This window comes from Nyctereutes procyonoides, unplaced genomic scaffold (genome assembly GCF_905146905.1).
Source record: "Nyctereutes procyonoides isolate TBG_1078 unplaced genomic scaffold, NYPRO_anot_genome, whole genome shotgun sequence".
NCBI classification, from domain to species: domain Eukaryota; kingdom Metazoa; phylum Chordata; class Mammalia; order Carnivora; family Canidae; genus Nyctereutes; species Nyctereutes procyonoides.
In genome coordinates this window covers 14,943,689-14,966,415 of record NW_026575048.1, presented here as the reverse complement: position 1 = coordinate 14,966,415, position 22,727 = coordinate 14,943,689, and the positions used below count along the sequence as shown (strand labels likewise).

General features: G+C 40.3%; 1 protein-coding gene across 1 annotated transcript; it reads left to right on the top strand.

Moving 5' to 3' along the window:
* Window positions 1-5,174: 5,174 nt before the first annotated feature.
* On the top strand, window positions 5,175-22,669 carry LAPTM4A (lysosomal protein transmembrane 4 alpha). The gene is made up of 7 exons (XM_055327578.1): window positions 5,175-5,448; window positions 13,498-13,618; window positions 16,803-16,879; window positions 16,985-17,107; window positions 19,905-20,000; window positions 20,554-20,652; window positions 21,995-22,669. Exons 1-7 carry the CDS (start codon window positions 5,338-5,340, stop codon window positions 22,067-22,069), a joined length of 702 nt encoding a protein of 233 aa, XP_055183553.1. The 5' UTR covers window positions 5,175-5,337; the 3' UTR covers window positions 22,070-22,669.
* Window positions 22,670-22,727: the final 58 nt, after the last annotated feature.

Here is a 22,727-nt window from a genome sequence, read left to right as displayed (position 1 = left end):
ACTATCAAAGAGTTTTCCAAAATGGTTGTGCCAATTTACAATCCCACAAGCTATGTACAAAAGTATTAATTTCATGATATCATCAGATAAGGATATTTTCAAGTTATATTCCTTCACTAAAGGGAGAGGAATAATATTTCATTTATATTTAATTTCAGGGATCCCTGGGTGGCGCAGCGGTTTAGCGCCTGCCTTTGGCCCAGGGCGCGATCCTGGAGACCCGGGATCGAATCCCATGTCGGGCTCCCGATGCATGGAGCCTGCTTCTCCCTCTGCCTATGTCTCTGCCTCTCTCTCTCTCTCTCTCTGTGTGTGTGTGTGTGTGTGTGACTATCATAAAAAAATAAATAAATAAAATAAAATATATTTAATTTCAATTCTTTGATTTTTCATTTTCCTGCATGTTTCTTAGGAAGCTTTGTCACTGATTGTGAACTGTCCAATCATAGCCTTTGCCCATTTATCTGTTTCTGCTGTGGATGTTTTACTTACGAATTTCTAGAATATATGTAGATAGCAAAGACGTTCAATTTGCTATAGATTATTTTTTCACTGTTGCCCTTAGTTAACTCATTTTCTTTTGTACTGTTACTTATTCAAAAACTCAATTTTGGGGTGGGAAAGAAATCAATTGATTTATAATACAGCTTAAATGTTCTATTGACTTTTTAAAAAATATTTATTTATTTGAGAGTAAGAGAGAGCATGGGGGCGGGGCAAAAGGAGAGGGAGAAGCAGGCTCCCCACTGAGCAGGGAACCCTCCCTCTATGGGGCTTGATCTCAGGACCCTGGGATCATGGCCTGAGCCAAAGGCAGACACTTAACCGACTGAGCAACCCAGGCACCCCTGTTCTATTGACTTCTACTAATGAACTATTCTGTGAAGCAGAATTCAAAATTTCAGTTTTCTTCTCTTGAGTAAGTTTCTTTCAGGTATATAAAAAATTCATGAAGGGGTGCCTGGCTGGTTCAGTCAGTAGAGCTTGCAACTCTTGATCTTGGGGTTATATGTTTGAACCTCACGTTGGGTGTAGAGATTATTTAAAAATAAAATCTTAAAAAAATTCATTGAGTGCTATTCATATTAACTTACAGAGAAATAACGATTCTAACAAAGCACAGACTTTGGGCAGGCTGCTTAGTTGTTTCTATAAAGTAGTTGTGTTGTTTTGGGGCCACCCTCCTGAGTGATTAAAAGCCAAACACTTCAACACAACCATGAAATGTGCCAAGTCCGACTTTTAAAAAATGGACGTGACAACGAGAATTCGAAGGAAAGAACCATTGAGAAGATGGTTAAGGTCGTCTTTTGAACAAATTAAATGAAGTGCTTTTTGAAATATTTCAGTAGAATATTAAAGGAAAGTAACTGGATTCTATTATATTAAGGAGCGTTTTTCAGTCAAAATAATTTTTGCTTCATGAAGGAGGATGGGAGAAAGACTAACCTAAATATTCCATCCATATTTTCCAGCTACTTCACTACTGATGAAACAATCTAATGAGGAGTAATGGGGCTTCAAATTGATTTTTAACTAATTCCCTTATTTCTTGGAAGTAATGGATATATTGCATTATGGATCCATTCATCTGCTATAAATGCTTTTATAGGCAGTCAGACTCTCCATGGTAGAAGTCTTTAAAGATTGTCTTTTCCTGGAGTGCTATGATGAAAGTCGATAGAGAAGGATAATGTAGAAGAGTACATTTAACCATAAATTATGGTGTGAAAGGTGGAATTAAAATAACACATAATGAAGTAAATGAGTTGGGGTGGGAGTTTTGCAGTTGAGGAATTGGAATCTGCTCATATATCCTTTTTATCTACCTTCCATGTCGTCGCTGCTGATATTTTATTTTTGTATCTCTCTGTACCGAGTTTTGGGTCACTTTATCGGTGCAATTTTCTAATTCACTAATTTTCTCTGAAAATGACTCAATTAAGAGTTTATCCAATCTATTGAGATTTTTGTTTTTTGTTTCATACTTTTCCATGCCGGTGGAATTCCTCCTTCTGTGAAGGCTGACCCTTCCATTTGGGCCCAGTAGCCAGTCTCCTCCCCCATTCTCCCCTTTAGCAGTTTACTGAGTTATAATTCACACACCCACAGATTTCACCTAAAGCGCATGATTTAACGATTTTTAGTTTCTTCAAGGTTGTGCCACCGTCCCTGCAACCTAATTCAAGAACACTTTCTTTTTTAAAAGATTTATTTATTTGAGAGAGAGAGAGAGAGATAGGGAGAGTGAGCAGGAGCAGGGAGAGGGGCAGAGAGAGCAGCAGATTCCTCATCGTGCAGGTAGCCCTATGCAGGGGTGGATCCCAGGACCTTGAGATCATGACCTGAGCCAAGGTCAGGTGCTCTGAGCCGCCCAGGTGCCACTGACCCTTTTAAAGATTCTAAGGACATTTTCATCACATGGAGAAAAAATATTTTCAACACTGAAAAAAAAACTATATTTAAAAAAGAAGATAGAAATTCCATCCCCTTTAATAGGTACCAACTATATCCATTGGCAACTACTAACCTACTTTCTGTGTATAAATCTGAGTCTTCTGGACATTTCATAAACATGTTTTGCACAATATGTGGTCTGTGACTGCCTTCCTTCACTTAGCGTAATACTTTTGGAGTGCATTATGTGTCATTTCTTTTTAGCCTATTAGTATGGATATACGATATTTTATTTTTCCATTCATTGGTTAGTGGACATTTGGATTGTTTCCATTTTTTTCTACATAAGTAATGCCACTGTGAACATTTGTGACAAGGTTTTGTGTGAAGTTGATTCTCTTTATATGTGTAGGAGTGGAATTGCTGGATCTTACAGCAATTCTACGTTTGACTTTTTTTTTTAATTTTTATTTATTTATGATAGTCACAGAGAGAGAGAGGCAGAGACACAGGCAGAGGGAGAAGCAGGCTCCTGCACCGGGAGCCCGACGTGGGATTCGATCCCGGGTCTCCAGGATCGCGCCCTGGGCCAAAGGCAGGCGCTAAACCGCTGCGCCACCCAGGGATCCCTACGTTTAACTTTTTGAAAAACTACAAACCTTTTTTTTTTTTTTTTTACAACAGATGCACCATTTTATATTCTCCCCAGCAATGCATGAGGGTTCCAATTTCTCCACATACTGGCCTTGTAATCTTGAACACATAATTTAACTTCTCTGTGGAGTTAAATAATATAAAAGTACCTGCCTTCTAGAGTTATTGTGGAAAGAGCGAAATGATTCAAAATAAAGTGATTGGTCCGAGCATGGAACACAGTAACGGCTGTGTAAAACTGAGGGGAGTGTTATAATCTAAAGTGGAGAGATTTCATAATTCATTATGAGTTAAATTGCTTCCACCCCACTTCATCCTTCGATGTAGCCTGACATACTCGTGGCCTCCCAGGTAGTTTGGAAGTAGTATCCAAACAAGGATAATTGTCCACGGACAATTCTTGCAATGTTGCATGAGTAAACAAAGTCTCTCTCTTCTCGAATTTACATTTTAGTGGGGAGATAATCAACAAATCAACATATAACTTCAAGCAGTGTTCCCTGAGACCACGTCAGTGCAATAACCTTTAGTCTGAATTCACTGTGGTCTCCATCTAAGAACATACTTGGCAGAGGGGAGGGCCTTTCTATTCTCTGAAGGAAGTGTACTTGCCAAAGAATGAAACCATGTTTTTTTTTTTTTTTTAAGATTTTATTTATTTATTCATGAGAGACACGGGGGCGGGGGGCGGGAGGAGAGAGGCAGAGACACAGGCAGAGGGAGAAGCAGGCTCCATGCAGGGAGCCCAACATGGGACTCGATCCCGGGACTCCAGGATCACGTCCTGGGCTGAAGGCAGGCGCTAAGCCACCCAGGGATGCCCCAAAACCATGCATTTTTTTTTTTTTTAAAGGTAAGAGCCGGGATCCCTGGGTGGCGCACGGGATCGAATCTCACATCAGGCTCCCGGTGCATGGAGCCTGCTTCTCCCTCTGCCTGTGTCTCTGCCTCTCTCTCTCTCTCTCTCTCTCTCTGTGACTATCATAAAGAAATAAAAAAAAAAATTAAAGGTAAAAGCCTTAAGCCTCATGCAAATATGAACACGTGTCAAAGATTACGTTTACCCAGTGGGGAAACCAATAAACATAGCAGAACCAGTTTAAAAGGAAAATTTAAATCACCCATATTGTGGAATTGTGAATGAAAGATGAATTTACATCAGGGAGTGGTTAAGACTCAAAGTCCAGTTTGACGGACAGGAGTATTTCCTCCTGCTATCGTGTGCAATACAGTTATACAGAGCTCCACAAAGAGAGGACAGCCCGCAGGGGCGCGGGGCTCAGGACACCCAGAATGACGTGTCGCGCCGTGGCTGGATTTCCACCGAAGGCACCCCGTAGTACGCGATCTGTCGGTCCGTTTCAACGTATTCAATTTTTCCCGATAAAAAAAGTCACTTTTCTCGGTATAAACCCAGCGACTAAGCAGTTCCTCCACTTTAGCTTTTATTTCCCTCAATCTTCTTGCCTCTTAGTCGCCTAAATGTTTGGTGGCACTTAATTGCTCCCAGCAAGGAGCCCCCAGAGCGAGGGAACCGGGAAACCTAAACCTGCTCTCCTCCCACAAGCCTCAATTCCCACTCCCGCGGCGAAGGAGGCCCGGGAGGGGGCACTGGCCCCGCCCCTTCCCGATGGCCCCGCCCCTTCCCGATGGCCCCGCCCCTTCCCGATGGCCCCGCCCCCGGCCAGCCAAATAATCAAGCGGCGAGCAAAAACGGTCACGTGACCAGTCGCGGTCCCGTGACGCCGCCGAAGCAGTACGTGGCAGAGACATCACTCAAAAAAGGCCCTTCGTGCACATTTTCTGCCACCAACTCATCTCGTCCCCGCGTCTACTCACTAGATGCCTCTTTTCTTGCCGCTCTCGCCCCGGGAATGGTAAACTACCAGGCTACCCCGTACTCTTCCGAGCCTACGAGCCAGCCCCTGCCCTCGCGTAAGAGGCGGGGATCCATTAGCGCTAAGGCGAGTCGCACTTCTGATTGGGCGTGACGTCCTGTCAATCTCCAAGGTCTTCCAATCAGGGCCCACGTCCACCCCGCTTTCTGCTCTTTCATTGGCCTGTGTGCGGGGAAGGTGGAGAAAGAAGGGTAAACCGAGGTCGCGCGAGAGCGGGCTCGGCACTCAGTGCGCAGGTGCGAAGGAGCTGGCTGGGGCCCGGGCCGGGGGCGGGCTTGAAGACGCGTCGTTTGGTTTTGGAGACTGCGGCGGAGCTGCCTGGGTTCGACCTCTGGGTGGAAAGCGCTTGTCAGGGGCCCGTCCTAGAACGAAGCCTGTGGGATTCCCGATGGTGTCCATGACTTTCAAGCGGAGCCGCAGCGACCGGTTCTACAGCACCCGGTGCTGCGGCTGTTGCCATGTCCGCACCGGGACGATCATCCTGGGGACCTGGTACATGGTAAGGGCGGGCGGGGCAGGAGGGTTGGGGCTCGGGGCAGTGCGCATGAGCGGGAAGTGGGGGAGCCCGGGCTCAGACGGAGCGGGTGGGCCTGGAAGCGGGGTGTTGGGTGGAGCGGGAAGGCATGAGGGGACTTCTTTTTTAGGTTCCTGTAACTTTGAGGGAGGAGAATGTGGCCGGGAGTCGGGGGTGGGGGTGGGGGTGGGGGTGGGTAGGAAGGGGGAGATCGTTCCTCAGCTCCAATTAGAGGAGAAAATCGGAGCAGGAAGGGGCCGGGGCGTTGTGGGCGGGGGCGGGGCGGGGGAAGAGGAGTAGGGGTGGGAAGGAGGGATGAGGATCCTGGGGTTTCGTGGGGATTCCTGGAAACTACCTGGTGTCGGTTCTTTTTTCTACTTCCGTGATCAGAAGGGTTCACCGGCTCTCACCTATGCTCCCTGGGATTTTTCCCCCCCCTACAAAACAACTAGGAGTGGACCTTGAGAAATGCGACGCTTTCGACGTTGTGTTGCCTGAAAGGAAATGGAAAGATCCTTCTGTAAAAACGCAGTTGCCTGTGGCTTCGGACGTTATTTGTTACGGTGTGTTTGTGATGTGTTAGGCAGAAAGGCCTCTGTTGCGAATCTGGATTCTCTTGGAGGCGGTGCCTTTTGCCAGGATTTACACTCCCACCTGCCTTTTGGACGCTTTTTGTATCAGGCTCGTTCTGTTTTTTTTTTTAAGAGACCTTTATTGAGAGCCTTCTCTCTTCTGGCCACGTACACTAGCCATTTCCTGGATTCCAAGATCTATGTCATTCTGTGTCATAACCAAGTTGACAGTAATACTTTTGTGATTTCTTAACCACCATCTCCAGTACCCGTACACTTTGAAACTAATTTGTGACTCTTGGAAATAGCTTTAGGCTATAATGATTTCACTGAGGCTTTGACAAACTTCTCATCCTGTTGACTTGATGAGCTGCTTTCACTGACAACTTTGTAATTTGTTGTCTTTGTGTTTCGGTATGGAGGGTTGTGGTGCAGGGATGCCGTATGGTTTCTGTTAACTTCTGTGAGCTGCAAAAACAAAACACAAAAAAGGAAAAGCTTATCACATTCTTTTTGCCTGTTATTACTTCCCTACCCAGTTCCTTGAAAACATTTGTTTGAACAAACACCAGATGAGAATAATCTTAGGCAGATTACGGTTTCATGGCCCACACTGAGGGGACTACCTGGCCCTCAGATTATTTCTGACCACCTTGGTTTTTTTTTAGTTTTGCTTTATTGATGTACATTAAAAACAATAAAACTTGAATGTGTAGGCTTATTTGCTTGTTTCTAAGCTTATTTTAATATCTCCTGTACTTTCATATTCAGAAACCTCATTGGTATATCAGATTTTCCCCAAAAATTCCTTCTTGTTTTATATTCTGATTTAATCAATTAACGGCAGTAGCAGTATTGTATTTCTAACCTTCTTTTATCTCTTCCCCATTTTGCTGAGGGTCTGGGTCTTCAGACCCTTCTTTTGTCTTTAGCTCTGCCTTCCATTCCCCTAAATGAATCATTCAAATATGTAGGGTCCTCAAGCCTCTTATTCAACCCTGTCCCCCTCATCCCTAGGAGATGACCCTCCTCTCTGCTACTGAACTGAGAAAGTGGGTCCCCCAGTTGGGACTCTTTGCCTGCAAACCTAATCTTCCCATTTCTTCTCAGACCCTTCCCTCCATTCACAGAACAAAGGATTTCTAACTCCGCAAGGGAATAACCACCATCCCAATTTCAACCATTTGAATATAATTGGCTGTATTTCTTTCCAGTCTTTTCTAGGCAGATTAAAAAAAAAATTTTTTTTTTAATGCTATGGGCTCAGCTCATAAAAATGAAAGGAATAGCAGGGAAAAATTTTAGTTATATACAGCAAAACCCAAAATGCAGAGAGAAAAACTTTAGTAAGGATATTTATTCTTACAGGGAGTGAGAAGTTTAAATTTATTCACCACTGGAGGCACTTGACGTGAAAACAGTTTACATCTCTCCCTTTTTCCCTGCTTTAGTTTTTGCAATTTTGGAAGGAGGCCGTAGCTGTTCTTATATTGCATGGACTTTTGGGTTAACAGAGCAGTGTAAGTTGCTAGAATCAATCTGTCTTAAGTAAGGGATTTGTTGATGATTTGCAATGTAAAAGGCTTTAGTGGATATACAGAAAGAATAAATTGCAGGGACCATGTGTTGTTTTTTGTATTTCTATTACCTGCCACACAAAGGCTCTCAAAGGTTCCTTGTCTTGAAAATGATGCTCTGCCTTGGGGAACGGTATTACAGAGATTTCTGGAGCACATATACAAAAATGAACCTTATGGTACAGTGACAAAGAAGAGGGAAATGTGATTAGTAACATCAGATTCTAATTGGATGAAGGACTGGGAAAAGGCTATTGAATTTGTGGTAACTTTCAAAAGTGTAGCTTCAGTACCACAGCAACATAAGCACAAATATAGTCTAGTTGGGAAGACGTGTAACCTTTGAGAGAACAAGGCCACCTAGACAAAAGTGTAGTATAATGCCTCTAATCAAAGAAGACTTGTCCAAACTGTTATTTTCTTGCTAGAAGCTTCTTTACTAAGAAGTAATAAGGGATTGAGGGAGGTAGAATGTTACGTGCATCCTCCATTACCTTGTCAAGATACTCCCTTAGTTTCAGGTGGGAAGATATTTATGATCTTCAGATTGCATCTGTGCTGTTTGAAACCTGGGATTGGGGGGTGCAGGGGACAGCCCTCCCTCCTGCTGGGCCAAGACCAGGTACGGTGAATGTATCTGATACAGTGACATTGCTTTCTGGCAACTGGTCTACTGTTAACACCATTCTGACACTGTATACTAAAGTATTCTGTGGTATTAAATAGTGCAGTAGGACATAGAGAAGCTGGAGCCGGTTTTATGCATGAGAGAGGTACTGGCCCTGAGGCGTTAGCATTTGGGGTTTTAGATCGGAAAGAAGCATAATCCCTAGTTAAGTAATACAAAATTTCAGAATGAGCTCTAGTTTAAATTCTAGCATTCCTCAAATTGTTTTCTCTATTTATTAAAAAATTTGAGAGGCGCCTGAGTGGCTCAGCTGGTTAAGCCTTCGGCTCAGGTCATGATCTCAGAATCCAGAGAGGAAGCCCTGCATCGGGCTCCCAGCTCTGAGGGGAGTCTGCCGCTCCCTCTCGCTCGGCCTGCAACTCCCCCTGATCGTGCTCTTCCTTATTCTCTGTCAAATGAATAAATAAAATGTATAAAAATAATAATAAAATTTGAAGCCATATGATTTCAAACAAGTTTGTTACATAGCATAAGTTCAAATGTTCATTGAATAATTGAAAATAGGCTTTCAAGTGGGCGGTAGGAAGTATCCTTCATGTTTGAAGGGCCCCTGGGTGGCTCAGTTAGTTAGGCATCTGCCTGCCTTCTGCTCAGGTCATGATCCCAGGGTTCCGGGATTGTGCCCTATGTCAGGGGCTAAGCAGAAGCAGGGAGCCTGCTTCTCCTTCTCCCCCCTGCTAGAGCTCTCTCCCTCTCTCAAGTAAGTAAAATCTTAAAACCAAGAATACATTTTGAGCACTTGTAATAATTACAGGTCTTGGAAAGACTTAATATATATGGCTGATTTTGCATGAATGTCTCAGACATAAAATGTCTGTCTGAAATTCAGTAGCTGTGTGAGAGGTGAGGACAGGTTTCCTCAAGCTCTTCCTTTCCAACCCTAATTCCTGGTTCCTTTCAGTAACAGTATAACCTATTTATATTTCAGAGTTACTGTCTTTCCTCACTTTTTTTTGTGCCTCAGTACTTTTGCATGTACTATTTCTTCCCTCTCCCTGTCACTTTTTAAAAACTTTATTAAGGAAAATTTCAAATATAAAGAATAGTGAGGTGGTATTAACATCTCCCATTTACTCATCACCCAACTGTGACTATTAACTTTTTTGCCAGTTCTGTTTAATTTTTTAATGGTCAGCTCAAATGTATCTTGGTAAAGCTTTTCTTGTTTCCCAGCCAGGGAGATCTGGTTTCCTCACTGTGTACCTGGAAAAGTTTCTACATACCACTTGTATGTACTTATTAAATACTACTTATTACATGATGACTAGTGATTATTTTTCTCCCCTACAAGATGTTCTTGAAGTAGAAAGTTGATAGATCTTACTCTATAAAAGTGTATAGTAAGCTAGCTTGCTTACTTAAACATTTGAAGTATTCGTAAGACATTTGTAAAATTAATTCTCTCATCCCCAAAATAGTAAGAATAACTCATTTGTAACTGCACATGCCAGTAAACAACAAAGTTTATATGTGAAACATTTAACATAATTTTTAAAGATTGGCCATTTTGATCTTTATCTGCTGACAGTTCTTCACTGACTCACTCCCAGTGGAGATACTCTGCCTATGAAACCCTTATCAGAATGCCCTGAAGCACATACATTGTTTTAATTATAATCTCAGCCTGTGCTGGGTTGTGGCAAAATATACTGTGGGAACCTAAAGAATAATTATTTAAAACAAAAATCAGCCCCCAAAGAATCTTCTGGAATGGGTGTGGCAGTGAGATGAGAAAGCAAAGAGGAATTCCTCTCTGGAGACTGAGTACTTCCAGGAGTCTGATAACTGTTCCTTTGTAACAAGTAAAATCTACACTCTGGTTTTTGTAATTGTTCACTTATACAAGGTATGCAAAAGGCTTGCAAAAATAATGCAAACCATATAATTTGACCCAATAAATTTACAGGACTGCTTCTACATTGAATGGTATGTCCGCCCATGCCGTTAACATATTTGCTATATTCAGTACCCTCCATATTGAGAGCTTTAGAAGTTAATTATTTTAATTGCATTTTTGTTTTCTTTACTGAAATTAAAGGGAAAAAAACCAATTGGGAATAAATATCCTAAAATTGAAGATACTTGCTATTTTCGGAGAAATTGTAGATCAGAAATTTTATATTGCAAGACTATAAAGCTGATTTTATGTATTTTTTGGAAAATGCTATGTGGAACTTAGTCAAAATACTGACCCATCAGAAGCAAATAGCACAGGGCCTAAATAGGAGCACAGTTTAAGATAGGTGCTCAGTTTAAGATCACAAGGATGGATTTTCCAGGAAAATGCTTTAAAATGTAAGTTGGAGTTCTAATGAAATACAACTCAGTGAAGATTTGAAGAATGGTTTGAGCTTTTAAAGAAATAACACTGCAATTTATTTTATCATTTCTTGATCATTTGATTAGAGCTATGATTTTTGTTTAATACGCTGGGTTGTGACAGTGCAATGAAACTTGAAGTGTTATTACAAGAGAAGATAATAGTGGATGAGTCTGGCTTATCCATGTAAGAGAACAGATTTTTAGAAGTCCAACACGCAATAAAGTATTTAGGAAGAGAAAAATTAAGCTCCTAAGTATTTTGGTTGTGTCTTTTCCTTCATTTACTCATTTAGTTTGTGTGTTTCTCTTGATAAGAGAATGTTTTTACTGTGCAGAGCTTTTTAACTAAGACTGTACTGTGTTTATCAAAGGATACTTTGCTGAATTGATTTCAAACTGATTTCAATATGCAGAATCTATAAGATTTCAGTAGATACACCTAATTGTTCAATAATTAATTTACCGAATTGTATGAGCTCCTACTCATACACAACATGGTAGCCAAAACCCATTGCAGTGAAAATGGGGGAAAAAAATCAGCCTTACTAGAGAGCCACCTTGCGAGTATGATAATCCTCTGTAAGACCTTTCAGGAGTTGAAAAGTAAAGTACTTTGCTTTGGAGCATTGCAAGGGAAAATGCATGTTACCAAACATACTTATTTGGACAGTAAAGTATAAATATTTTATAACGTTAGATAATAGTTTCTTTTGGAAAGACATCAAAACAGGAGTTGCTTAGGAATAGGCATAACTAACCATGTGCTATGAAGCAGGTTGTTTTAAAAAATCAGCTTTGTATCCTAGCTCTATCCTCTACTAGCTCAGTGAACTCATCACAAGTTATTTCGCTTAACTTTCCACATCTGAAAATGGGCTTTAGTAATATTTGCTTCACCAGTGGTTGTGAGGAGTAAGTGAAATAATATATGTAAATATAACTGGTGTATAGTATAGACTCAGTAAATGTCAGTTGATTCTGAATTTGATATTGTGACATTGTTTAGATCCCCTAATCGTTTTTTTTTTTTTAGATCCCCTAATCTTACTGAATGATAAAACCTGGGTTGCCTGTTTAAAGAATATGAAGTGCCTTCAACTGAGAAACTATTATCACCTAGTTGTATGAGCTTAGGATGAACAAGAGAGCTACATAATAGAGTTTGTTTAAAGTACTGTTGATGATAAGGCTCTAATATATCTTAAAAGTATCAAATATTCAGATTTCACAAAGGGAAGAGGACAGATTTGGTAAACTTTTAAATAGGAAGCCTAACTCCAATCCAGGTGGTTTTCTGTATTGAATCATTAACAGGACTGTTCTTGAGCATCTCAAGGAAGTCGTGCTTCCTGGGATACTGTAGGGATTCACTAACCATTAGAGGCATGAGTAGTTTTTTTTTAATAGAGTAAATTAGGAAAATACATCAGATATTATGATGGAATTTCAGCAGTTTGACAAAAACTCAAGATGTTTCTCTGAAAGTGATAAAGAGGGGATCCCTGGGTGGCGCAGCGGTTTGGCGCCTGCCTTTGGCCCAGGGCGCGATCCTGGAGACCCGGGATCGAATCCCACATCGGGCTCCCAGTGCATGGAGCCTGCTTCTCCCTCTGCCTGTGTCTCTGCCTGTCTCTCTCTCTGTATGTCTATCATAAATAAATAAAAATTAAAAAAAAATAAAATGAAAGTGATAAAGAATTATATTCAAAGATTTCTGATTAATGCAAAGAGGACAACCTCTGGATACCTCCTGTGGTTGGTCCAGTTCTCTTTTACTAGTGACTGAGATGGAGATACTGATTGCATGCTGATCATATTTTCAAATGCTGGAAGCTAAAAGAGATAGGAAATCGGTGGGGTGTCTGAATCTAGATCCAGAACATCTTGATGGGCAAGAATATAATGAGATTCCAGTGCGAATGTATAAAGGCTTATGCTTGGGCCTCTGAATCTAACTGTATGGGTTCAGGTGGTAGCTTAGCAGAATCAAATGTGAAAAAGAATTAAGGGGTTTAGGGAGTTACTCTTATATGACATTCCATTTATCAAGCCAGTACCATTTCAGGCTGTGCAAGTTAAACTTTATTAGCTTAGGCTATAAGAACCGAGATCACTATGTGCTGTGACCAGGCTGATCTTAACTCATTTTAATGGTATGTCCAACAAACTGGAGTGTGTGTCTAGAGGAGAGCAGAAGGGAAGTAGTGAGGTAGCTGGACAGTGTTAAACCATTAGAGAAATGGTTTAAGTACCTGAATGTTTATTCTAGAAAAGAATATTTGGAGGCTCGTGTCCACTCCCCTTAGGTGTTAGAGGAGCATTTACTCAAAAGGGAGAGCACATGATCTCAAAAGGTAGAATTAAGGCTAGTGGGTGATAGTCAAAGTGACATAGTTAAAATCTTGGAAAGTCTTAATTAAGCATTTGAGTCAGGTCTAAGAGAAAATAGCTTTCTATCATTAGGACACAATGTGGAGGAGTGTCAGGCTTATCTGATAGATTACATATATATATTTAACTGATGGGTATTCTGTTTTTCTGCTGGATGAGTATATTGGATGAGCTGTAGTTTCTTCAAGCCCAGAAATTCTTAGATTGGTGTATGAATAAATACATAACTCTGAACACAATTTGTAATGATTCCTATTGTTTATTAACACAGGTTCGGCCAACACATCTTGTCTCTGAAACATTTCAGTTTATACTTCAAGAAATACTATTTTTCAACTATTTTTAGAGTGGTATTGCATGTTATTTTATCTGTAGGTAGTCTGCTATTTTCTGTCTTTGTTCAAGTAAAAAAGTTTAAACATGGGAAGATGACTGAAGATGGTTTCCTGATTAATATAATTGATAACATCTTTATCTCTCACAGGTGGTCAACCTATTGATGGCAATTTTGCTGACCGTGGAAGTAACTCATCCAAACTCAATGCCAGCTGTCAACATTCAATATGAAGTCATTGGCAATTACTATTCATCTGAGAGAATGGCTGGTATGTTTTTAGTTGAAAATATCTCCTAATTATACACACAAAATATTTAGAGAATTGATTATATTTAAGTTATTCTACTTGCTGTGGCATGAAAGTATTTTTATGGGTTTTTCAAAGATATCCAGTGAGAATTATAATTGAGAACTTCTGGCCAGAAAATGCTACAGACTACTAGAAGATTTCTTGAGAAATATACATTGTGTACCGTGATTCCTGTCAGTCCTGGGATTATAAGGAATTACAAAAAGACCTGTGAGCCTTCTAGGGTTAGCTGGCAAGTGTAGTAGAGGATGGCGAGCATATAAGGTTACAGGAAAATAGGAAATATGAGTTACTGGAATATTTGCTGATATCCTTCCAGGGTCACAATTCTAAAGATATTTCTATCATTTAGATGAAGGAAGACGATGTTGGAGTTAAAAGTAGAAGGCATTTGTGGAAATTACCTTTTTAAACTTGTTTATTCTTTGACAGCATTTTCATTATCTTTCTCTAAACAGGTGCAGAAAAATTCTAGTTTTTGTATTATAAATTGTTAGAAATTTAGTGTTCAAACAGAAAATTATGCCTCAAACTTTTCAGTGTAGAGTTTTTGCATGTTTAAAATTTCACTTCAGAAAAATATTGAGTTTTTTTGTGTATAGTTATAATATTACAGGATCTAAGTTATATTTTTAGGTTATTAGCTCTTATTATAAATTCTTGAGCTTCATTATATTTATGATCTTCTCTGATAAATTTATGAAGTTTTTTAAACAAAATTTTGGTTAATTCAAATAATTTACTGTCCATAGGGCTCACTGCTGTATCTAGGATTCAGTAGAGTTTTGTGGCCATCTATTGACATTGTAGTATGAGAACACTTAAAATTGTTTATACTGTTTTAAGTGCTTTTTAAATGAGTCTGCTGATTGTCTATTCAGATGTCTATAATCCTTTAATTCTGTTGTCAAATGTGATAAAAGAAATAACCAAGAATATATTAGAAACATCCCTCGTGGTGTCGGTTTTTTCTTCCTGAGTTAGTCTATTTCTATTTAAAAATCAAAATACAAAAATGAATAAAACGTTAGTTTTTAATGGCTATTTTTGGTACTTTAGGCTGTAAATTTATACAAAACCTGATAATGTCAGCATTTTTTTCAGGATGCAGTGTCAGTATGTGTTTCTCTTAAAATCAAGGTGTAGAAAAAGATCGATGGCTGTTGACATTCATGTAGGTCTGTAGAACTGGCTGCCTTGGCTAGAGCTGCAGGGATGAAGTCACAGGTTTCCTGCATGTTGCATGAGTGCTGTGCCTGCTGTTGAGAGAATCATATGTATTTGTTATCATACTTGTGTTGCTTGCAATTGTGCCAAAGCCCCGATGCTTGAGAGAATGTGAAAATGCATAGTTCTTGGTCATATGGTAGTTTGTGTCTCTTTGGAAGTGGAAAGTTGACTTTCCCACGGACCCAGTGTTACAATGGCAAGTTGAGTTCTGATCTTTGGCCTGCTGGGTGATTTTATTTTAAATTTTTTTTTTTTTAAAGACTTTGAGAGAAAGAGAGTGAGAGAGCACAAGCTAGAGGAGAGGCAGAGGGAGAAGCAGATTTCCCACTGAGCAGGGAGCCCCACACAGGGCTCCATCCCAGGACCCTGAGATCATGACCTGAGCTGAAGGCAGATTGTTAGAAGGCATATGGTTAACCGTCTGAGGCATCCTGGCTTGCCAGCTCATTTTAAATATGGTTCATGGTTAGCTATTTCTAATCAGCTAAACAGGATATATCCCACTCAGTATGTATGAAATGCTTTTGCAACACATACAAGCCGTTTTTCAATCATGAATTTAACTTTATTTACATTTACCTTGGTAATGGGTGAACAGTTGGGGCCCCCTGGAGGAGGTTCTTGAATGTGGTGGTGGCTGGAAACCTGAGATTCATATATGGGTATTTAGCCCTCATATTTTGTTTGCTTTATTGACTCACAGATATTGGAGCATCTCTTATTATTCTAGGTATTATATATGTATTTTCCCCCCATCATCCCATTTCTCCCCTATTTTACTACAGAGCATCTAGAGGATATCCTATATCCTCTAAAAAAAAAAAATCTAAAGAGGGCTATTCTTACCCAATTTATTGCCAGATACTGATGTTTGTACTGCCAAGTGACAAGATGATACATGACATTTGTCTAATAGTGGGAATATTCAGCGGTTATTCTAATCATTATTATTAACACTCTTCTTGTTCTTAATAATCTATCTAAAGTCAAAGAATTAATTTTAGATCTGTGTTAAGAAACTCAAGTCGATGGGACACCTGGGTGGCTCAGTGGTTGAGCGTCTGCCTTTGGCTCAAGTTGTTGAGCCCCCAGGTCCTGGGATTGAGCCCCGAGTCAGGCTCCCTGTAGGGAGCCTGTTTCTCCCTCTGCCTATGTCTCTGCCACTCTGTGTCTCTCGTGAATACATAAACAAAATCTTAAAAAAAACCTCAAGTCATGTGTGGCTTAGTAATGTTGAGATGTTGTTTTGTGAGCTAAATAATGAACTTGGGTAATGTAGAAGAAGGGGACAACCTGAGAAAGAGGCCTGTAAAGAAATCTTGAGGGAAGGAACAGGGAGTAGTGAGTTCATATGTTGGGGTGGCAAGGAGGTTGTTAGTGGAGAACCTTGAATTTCTGATGATGTATTTTATCTGAGGCCAGAGAGGCGCGGCTGTGGCACTCTCTATTTATTACATCTGTGTGTTTCAGGGAAGTACCAGCCTCTCCCTCCTGTTAAACCTTGACTCAGCCTGCAAGACCCAACTTGTGTCCTTTCTTCCATATTTTCTTCCTGATTCTGCTTTTGTTGTAGCACTTGCTACATTGGATTATCATTCTCTTTTTGCACACCTTCAGACTCTAAGACTCTGGGCAGAGATCTGTCTTCCTAGCTGACTGATGATCAGAGTTCAGTGAATTGTAGCCAATTTAATAAACAAGAAAAACAAATGTGAAGATTCTTCAAACATTGTTTCTTAATGCTGAGACAGATTGTTTTTTAACATGCCTGGTCTTAGATTTTATATTTCATAGCCAATCTTGAAAATACTTGTTTTTTTAAGCTAGCTCGAAAACATGATTTTGTCATGAAGAGTTTTGTTCTTTTTATTATGTAAGTGGCTTAATTAGATTTTTGTTTTTGTTTTCTTAGATAATGCCTGCGTTCTTTTTGCTGTGTCTGTTCTTATGTTTATTATCAGTTCAATGCTGGTATATGGAGCAATTTCTGTAAGTATCCTCTATTTTTGACTTTTAGAGTTTGACCTTTACCGAGTGGTACTTAATAATTTCTTATTTGTGCTGTGACTTTGTGGTTGTTATTTTTTTCTTCAGTATCAAGTGGGTTGGCTGATCCCATTCTTCTGTTACCGGCTTTTTGACTTCGTTCTCAGTTGCCTGGTTGCTATCAGTTCCCTCACTTACTTGCCAAGAATCAAAGAGTATCTGGATCAATTAGTAAGTGTGTTTGCCATCTAAGCTTTTTTCTTTATTTTAAGTAAAATATTTAAATCGAAATTTTGAGTTAGCTTTAGGGACTATTTTTAATCTACCCTACTTATTTTTGAAAGTGTTTTAAAATAATCACTACTATTAACTACCGTATTGAAACCAGTAAGGTGTAAGTAGCATATTTTCTTGCCATACCATTTGGATATTCCAGTATTAAAAGTCTCTAAAGATGGATGTCATAGAACATAAGGTGTAGTTGAACTTTTGTTTTGAGCATACTGGTTATGTAATAATTTGGCTTTAGAGGTTTCCCCCTCTATTCAAAAGTAGAGCATTCCTGTGAAATCTTTTGTAAGCTGAAATATTGTAAATGTTTGTTCCCAAACCCTCACCCCCAACCCCCAATAATCTTGTTAGTCTTTTCTGATACCCAAGGGCACATCTCGCTAAGGGATGCACAGAATAGAGGTAAAGCACAGATATGCACAGACAGTTCAGAGCTCTGGCGGCTGGTTGCTGAAGATGCCGAGTGTAGCTCTTCAGGAAGGAGCTGGGCGGGTCCACTCTGGCTGTTGGGGGTGTGCCCTGCCTCTCTAGCAGCTTGCTACAGCACAAAGCTGGATGCTGGTTTTGCTCTTCCTCTTTTTTCTTTGTAGGCATCCATAGCAAATACTTGAGTACTTACAGTATCCTTTACTCTATTTGAGACAAATCATTGGTGAATGGTGTACCTGTAAGCATAGCTTCCCTCTCTTTGAGGAGCAGCCCGTGGATTGGAGGAGTTAAGACATGAAGAGGTTATCTGTGATAATGACCTAGAACTGTCATAGGACAGCATTAAGTGTGGAGCTTAGATTAGCACTGTATGATGAAGCGAATGGGAACTCTGTGGGCTGGGGTATGGTCTGGAAGGATGCATGGAGTCCAGATAAACGAAAGTTCATTTCAAAAGTGCTGTCTTTTAGGAATTTTCTCTCCACTTTCATATTTCCTGCCTAGTCCATCTTGCATATGACCACATTTATCATTCATTCATTCAGAAAACTTTGGTAGTTGTTTCTTATGTGGATGGCACTCTTCTGGGTTCTTGGGATACATCAGTAGAACTTATTTGCTAGTGAAGGAGTTAGAAAATTGACAATTACTGCATTAAAACTGGTAAAAAGCTGTGAAGGCAAAGTGTGGGCTGCATGAGTAGATGTCACACAAGGGTTAGACCTGGGCTGGGAAGCAAGACTTGAATTGTGCTCAAGAGTCTTGAGTAGGAGTTAAGACAGGGCAAATACAGAAGCAAATGTTCCAGATCACAGAGACCCCTCAAGGCTGGAAGGAACATGGTGAGTGTAGTCAGAGGACTAAAAGGTGACCATGGCAGCTGGCACCGAGTAAGGGAAGGAAGCAAAGCAGCATATGATTAACGGGAGAGAAGTAGCTGAGGGCAGGGTCTAGTGTTTTGATTGGCAGTGGTAGAAGCTTCCTCATTCTAGATCTCTCTTGTCATGTCTGGCTGAAAAATTGCAAACCTTCTGAATAAAAGCTGTAGCATTTCCCCATGAGCTGGTCGCATTCAGTTTTGTCTTTTTATTTATGAATGAAACTTAAAGAACAATTGTATCCCAAGGATACACTTAGCTAGGGTTTGGAGTTGGTGCGTACATACTTTTTTGGTCCTTTGGGATTTTTGCATGCTGCTTTTTTAGGAAAATTATTTGGGCCTTTTTGTTGACATTTCCATTAAAAACATCAGATTTTAAAAATTAGATGAGCTTTAAAGGAGAACATTAGAATGAATTTTTTACTATTCCTGTTATAGACTCCAGTGGTTTCTCCCCTCTGTTATATTCACTTGGTCTCTCATACTGGCAAGTACCTTTACTATTGGCCAGCTTGTAAATCCTAAATTATTCTTTGATAATGCCTTTTTGGAACTCATCTCAATTGCCTTGTACACAGTAAATGCTATATAAATATTTAAGTAAATAAAATTGACCCTTCACAGTAGAATGTAGTATGTCTGCAGTAAATCAGAGTCTTGCCTGCTTTGATAACCAGGGATGTGCCTTCTATTTGCCCCTTTCTGAGGAACGTTGAGATTGATGATTGGTTTTTAGAAAAATTACTTTACCAGGTAGGAGTCAGTGACCCATGGAACTTAAATTTAGCACCTCCTGACTTAGTGACCCAAGGACAAATCTGCAGTTGTATACAGGAGGTGGTGTTTCTCCAAAGACCAGAAAGATCTAGAATAGTGAAAAGTAGAGAGAAGATCAGCTCAATTTGGACAGCAGTGTTCAGATGTGTTTTAAGTGTTCATTGGCATGCTTTGATGATGATGCTTAAAGGTACTATGAGTTAAGTGCTGTTTATACGTTTTTATTAAAAATCACTTCTGACTTTGGTGCCTTTTTTTGTGTGTTTTTAAGATGCTCTCTAGACTATCATAAAGTACAAGTGCCATAGCTGAATTTTGAGTGTGTGTGTGTTAATAAACTTCATGGTTTAGAGCAGTTATAGGTTAACAGCAAAACTGAATGGAAAGAGCCACCCCCCAACCTCCCCCAATGACCACATCCAAACCATAGTGGTCCATTTGTTACAGTTGATGCACCTGTACTGACACATGACTATCACCCAGAGCTCGTAGTTTACCCTAGGTTCACTTGTGGTGTGCATTCTGTAAGTTTGGACAAGTGTGTAAAGATGTATATTCATCACTGTGGTATCAAACAGAATAGTCTCACTGCCCTAAAAATCCTCTCTACCCTGCCTGTTCACATTTTCTCCCCACCTCCCTTTTTTATAGCCTGATTTTCCCTACAAAGATGACCTCCTGGCATTGGACTCCAGCTGCCTCCTCTTCATTGTTCTTGTGTTCTTTGTCTTATTCATTATTTTTAAGGTGAGTTACTGACTAAATACTTGGGCGACCAGTTAGACTGTGACACTGTCTAAACCTTTTTTGCCTTTTCTCTTCAGTATTCACAGTGAGGGGACAGTATTTATTATGACACGGTAGTAAAGATAGCATCTGGGGGGATGTCTTCCCTCTTGTTTCCAGAGAGTGGTTGGAAATGGCCAGGATCCTCCTGAGTGTAAGGAACATCGTATTTTTAGTTCATGATTTTATTTTAGTTCATGTTTTAGTTCATGATTTGACTGAAAATCTGTTAAAATTCCAAAGGTTCAGAGACAGAATTTCTTTTGCAGCACAGTAGTTATTGCACCTGAAATGAAACCTCATTTATGGTTTCTCTGTAAAATACTGTCAATAAAACTTGGGATATTTAAGTGGGAGCAGGTAGGAAAAGGGCCTGGCCTGTGCTAGGTTCCAAATGGATATCTGTTCCCTTCTCTGTAGAGCACATGTGGTGGAAAGCATAAGTCCCCTTAATTTTAGAGTAGGTGATCTGTTGAGTTTCTAGCGTATGGAAATTTTGTTTGCATTCTTTCAGGCTTATCTAATCAACTGTGTTTGGAACTGCTATAAATACATCAACAACAGAAACATGCCAGAGATCGCCGTGTACCCTGCCTTTGAAGCACCCCCACAGGTGAATGACCTTTTAATATATTAAATCTTCAGTAGCCATTGACTATTCTCAAGAGCCTAGATCTTGACTTCCTCTTCAATGCCATATGATTTTGGGCGTGGGTAGCTTACGTCTGCAAGACAAGATTTAGCATTTCCCTTTGGAAACCTGGGTACTGGGGTGAGAGACCCCCCCTGCACTGCTCATTCAGCTTCACTCCTAGGTTGTCTCCGGGGCGGGGGGATTGCATTTTGTAGGAGAGATCAGACAGGAAGTGGCCCTGTGAACCATGCTGGCCCCTGGAACTTCTAAGGATGGGGTGCCATCATGTGCAGCTTGTGTTGCTTTCAGAAACATCCACGTGATCAAACGCAGAAACTTTCTTTTGTGGGGAGATGAAAGCAATGGGTTCTGTGAGTCTGTGGGGAGATCGACTTCTAGGGGCCTTTAGTTACTGCTGTATTAACTTCTCTAGGTTTTCAGCAGAATATATATATGACCCCTGTAGGGCCAGTCTGTCACACTTGGAGTCACTTGGGTTGGAATGGCACTCCTACACAGATGTGCCCTTTTACCCTAGAGGAAATGATAAAAGTGCTTGATGATAGATTCTGATGAAATTCAGGATCCAGCATCATTTACTGGAGGCTCCCTTGAGCGTGATTCAGCGGTGCCCTTAACCTGGATTCACAGCCCCTGAGGCACTGGTCCTTAGTCACACGGAGAGCCATGCCACCTACTTCCTTTCCTGTCAGGGCTTCCTAGTAGCCTCTGTCTGTTCAGAAGCAAAGTTCTGCCGCCCTCCCCGCCATCCCTCGGTCTTTAGTAGTCTCAGGCCAGACAGCTCCCCTCCATTACCAGTCCTCTCTACACCCGGGAACTCTTCAGCTAACAGCTTCTTCAGCTAAAATCTGAAAGCTGGGGGCACCTGGGTGGCTCAGGGGTTGAGCATCTGTCTTCCCCTCAGGGCGTGATCCCGGGGTCCTAGGATCGAGTCTCATATCAGGCGCCTCCGGCAGGAAGCCTGCTTCTCCCTCTGCCTGTGTCTCTGCTTCTCTCTGTGTGTCTCATGAATAAATAAAATCTGGAAAAAAAATCATTATTTAAAAAAATTAAATCTGAAAGCTGAATTATTCCAGGTAGGATTTTTTTTTTTAAGATTTTATTTATTTATTCATGAGAGACAGAGACACAGGCAGAGGGAGAAGCAGGCTCCATGCAGGGAGCCCGATGTGGGACTTGATCTCGGATCCCGGGATCACGCCCTGAACCGAAGGCCGAAGCTCAACCACTGAGCCACCCAGGCATCCCATCCAGGTAGAATTTTAAGTGCTTTAAGTCCAATATTTTTTTCTCTCCTCAGTATGTTTTGCCAACCTATGAAATGGCCGTGAAGATGCCTGAGAAAGAGCCACCACCTCCTTACATACCTGCCTGAAGAAATTCTGCCTTTGTCAATAAACCCTATACCAGCTTTTTGTCTTGTTTATTTTACAGAATGCTGCAATACAGGGCTCTTCAAACTTGTTTGATATAAAATACATTTTCCTTTGTTTAAGCATTTATTTTTAAACACTAACAAGCTTTTTGGACATCAATTCAAAGTCAGGAAGTCAGGTTTGGGGTTTTTTGTTTTTTCTTTGTTTTTGTTTTTGTTTTGTTTTTTTTTTTTTTTTTGGTAAGTCTATTACATTTTAATAGTTTCTGGAGACAATCTAGGTTAAGCAAGAGCAAAGTGCCATTGTTTGCCTTTAAGGGGGGAGGGGGTATTCTCTACACATTTTCTTTTTTAACTTTGCACTTTCTTTATATAATAGTTTGCATTTTGGTTATTTGCTACCCTGGATACTTTCAGGAAGAATGAATTAAATATTCAGGGTGAGTGAGTTAGGTATAAGATCTGAAGTTTTCAGCTGTGAAAACAGGAAAAATATATAACATTTTAACTTGACTGTGGAAAATGACGGTTGCATGTTTCTAATTTGTATGTGTTTCCATCTTTGTGATAAGATGCTTTAATAAATCTCTTAAATATTGACTGTTGTCATTTTTTAAAAAAAATCTATTACCCTTTTTTGGTAGGTAGAATCTTAACA

Coding starts and splice junctions, on each gene's coding strand:
- LAPTM4A (XM_055327578.1), top strand. CDS start 5,338: ATGGTGTCCATGACTTTCAAGCGGAGCCGCAGCGACCGGTTCTACAGC. Junction 13,619..16,802: donor TTCATCTGAGAGAATGGCTG/GTATGTTTTTAG, acceptor TTGTTTTCTTAG/ATAATGCCTGCGTTCTTTTT. Junction 20,653..21,994: donor CCTTTGAAGCACCCCCACAG/GTGAATGACCTT, acceptor TTCTCTCCTCAG/TATGTTTTGCCAACCTATGA.